The 2,676-nt window shown below is 44.4% G+C and overlaps 1 protein-coding gene across 1 annotated transcript; it reads right to left on the reverse strand.

Moving 5' to 3' along the window:
• Positions 1-1,310: 1,310 nt before the first annotated feature.
• On the reverse strand, positions 1,311-2,267 carry LOC102388326 (olfactory receptor 14A16-like). The gene has a single exon (XM_006039341.2). It carries the CDS (start codon positions 2,265-2,267, stop codon positions 1,311-1,313), a length of 957 nt encoding a protein of 318 aa, XP_006039403.1.
• Positions 2,268-2,676: the final 409 nt, after the last annotated feature.

Raw genomic sequence — 2,676 nt, forward strand, 5'->3', positions numbered from 1 at the left:
GCCGAGGCCACAGCTGGCCAATTTTTCTATGAGGAGCTCATGGGACACATGATCAAAGGCTTTTTTAAAGTCCAGAAATATGACATCAATCTCTTCTCCCTTTTCCAGGTGATATGTCACCTGGTCATACATAGAAGGAAATCTTTCCAGGGATTGAGGTCAAGCTGATTTGCTTGCAGTTCCCCAGATGTACTTTCCTCCCTATCTTGAAGACAGGCACCACATTGGCCTTCTTCCAATGTTTGGGTACTTCACCTGAGCACCACGAGGTCTCAAATATCCTAGCCAGTATCTGGGCTGTGATGCATGCTAGCTCTTTAAGTACTCTGGGGTGCAATCTGTCAGGACCAGCTGACTTGAAGGTGTCCAGCCTCTCAAGGTGTTCCTTTACAAGGTCTACACCGATGGTGGGTATAAATTCACCCTCACCCTGGTTTTCCCACATCATGTTAGGCAGGGCGGTCCCTTTCGGCTGGTGAAAAACCATTGCAAAGTACCCGTTAAGTAGGTTGGCTTTTTCCTGGGTGTCAGTTGTTATTTGTCCCATTTGCTATAGCAGGGGTCCAATGTTACCTTTGCTTATCTTCCAGCTCCCCTCATCTTTGCTCTCTCATGGCCTGCATAGTTTCTCCCTACCTGCCCCCCACCAGCCCTGGGTGCTGAAGGAACTTTCGATGCCTCTTGACATATGGCTCACACAGCATCGGTATCCAAGCCAGAACAAAACTCCTGTTCTTCAAGGTCAGAGATAGGTCCCATGCTGAGGACAGGAAACACACTTTCTTATGTATTCTTTAAGCATGAAAACACTGGGAAGAACAACATATATAATGTGCACATATACGATAATGGACAACTTACTTCTGTAAAGTCAAATGTAAGCTTTATCTTACAGACTAATAGGAAAAATATAGAGGAGACAAATACATATATGTTAAATTTCTGTTTGATTTATATTGCCACATCATGGCTAAAAATGGTATAATTGATTTCCCTTGTTGGACATGGAGGCAGCTCCACTGAAGTCGCATGTTACATCCTCCCACAACATCAGTCAGTCAGCTTCCATCCAGCTAAATGGAGTCTCACACATTTGCTGAAGATTTAGATCTATTTGTTGAGGTCAATTTCTTCCCTCAGGCACTTCAGTTTTACAAGGGCAGTTCACACTTTTAGCCATGAAGGTACCAGTCTTGCTTTAAAAACCCTGAAGAAGAGACTTGGCCTTGGTTTGCAGTGGTCATTAAAGTGTTCTAAGAAGCATGTAGTTCATTCTTGTAAAACCCCAAAAGCACAGAGTGACAGCAAGTTCACCGGTGAAGAATGGGCAGATGGTGTTCAGTGAAGAAGAGACAGTGAGCCAGTTTCCTCAGACCAGCAAGGATTTCCTTGTTCCTCATGCTGTAAATGATGGGATTCATTGTGGGGGGCACTACTGAGTATATGACACCAACTATGAGATCCAGCACTGATGGGATGTGGGAGCTGGGTTTGAGATAGGCAAATGTGACAGAAAAGACAAACAAGGAAACCACAATGAGGTGAGGGATGCAGGTGGAAAAGGCTTTATGCCGACCCTGCTCTGAGGGGATTCTCAGCACTGCACATAAGATCTGAATGTAGGATGCAACAATAAGAATAAAACAGGACAAAATTAAGCAGAAACTGAATAATATCATACAGAGTTCCTTGATATATGTGTCCAAGCAGGAGAGCTTGAGGAGCTGGGGAACTTCACAGAAGAACAAGTCTACCACATTGTCTCCACAGAAAGTGAAAGAAAACAAGTTCCAAGTGTGCATGATAGAGTTGAGTACACCAGCTACCCAGGCACTGGATGCCATTTGGACACATGCTCTTTTGTTCATGATCATCTCATAGTGCAAGGGCTTGCAGATGGCAACGTAGCGGTCATATGCCATGACGGTGAGAAGGGCAAAATCTGCTCCCGCCAAGAAGACAAAGAAAAACACTTGGGTGGCACACCCAACATATGAGATTGTCCTGATGCTCAGCAGGCAGTTGACCATGGCTTTGGGGATGATGACACAAATTGTTCCAATATCTAGGATGGACAGGTTCATGAGGAAGAAGTGCATTGGGTTGTGGAGGTTGCGATCAAGGACTACCGCTGTGATGATAAGAAAGTTCCCCATCAGGGCAGTGAGATAAATCACTAGGAACATGACAAAATACAAAATCTGCACCTCCTGAGCATCAGAGAATTTCAGGAGGATGAACCCAGATTCAGAGCTTTGGTTGGGCATTTTCTTCCTTGCTGCAGTGTGGGCTGCCTGCAGACAGAATAAGAGATATAGAAGCCCAGGGTTCTGTTAATCATATAACTGTCCACCTGAAAAAAACCACTACTGAATTTCCTAGAGAGTGAATCTTCCCTGCTGTTACTCATTTGGCTGCATTAAGCTCCTGCTGATTTCCACCAGGAGGACTTGGGGTATAACTACCCACAAAGTTAGTTTTGGCTAACTCCAGGAGTTAAGGAAAGGATAAAACAGTCACTTTCTTTTCAGTGAGCTTCCTCTCAATTAACACATTGCCAGCAGAGCATCAATTAGGCCCAATGACACAAGAGCATGTTCACCTAAAGGGATTCAAGCAGCACCAGAACCATTGTGTTTGGAGATGAGGAGAGTATTATATGGAGAGAAAGGAATA

The sequence above is a fragment of the Alligator sinensis genome, unplaced genomic scaffold (assembly GCF_000455745.1).
Source record: "Alligator sinensis unplaced genomic scaffold, ASM45574v1 scaffold2141_1, whole genome shotgun sequence".
Classification (NCBI taxonomy): Eukaryota; Metazoa; Chordata; order Crocodylia; family Alligatoridae; genus Alligator; species Alligator sinensis.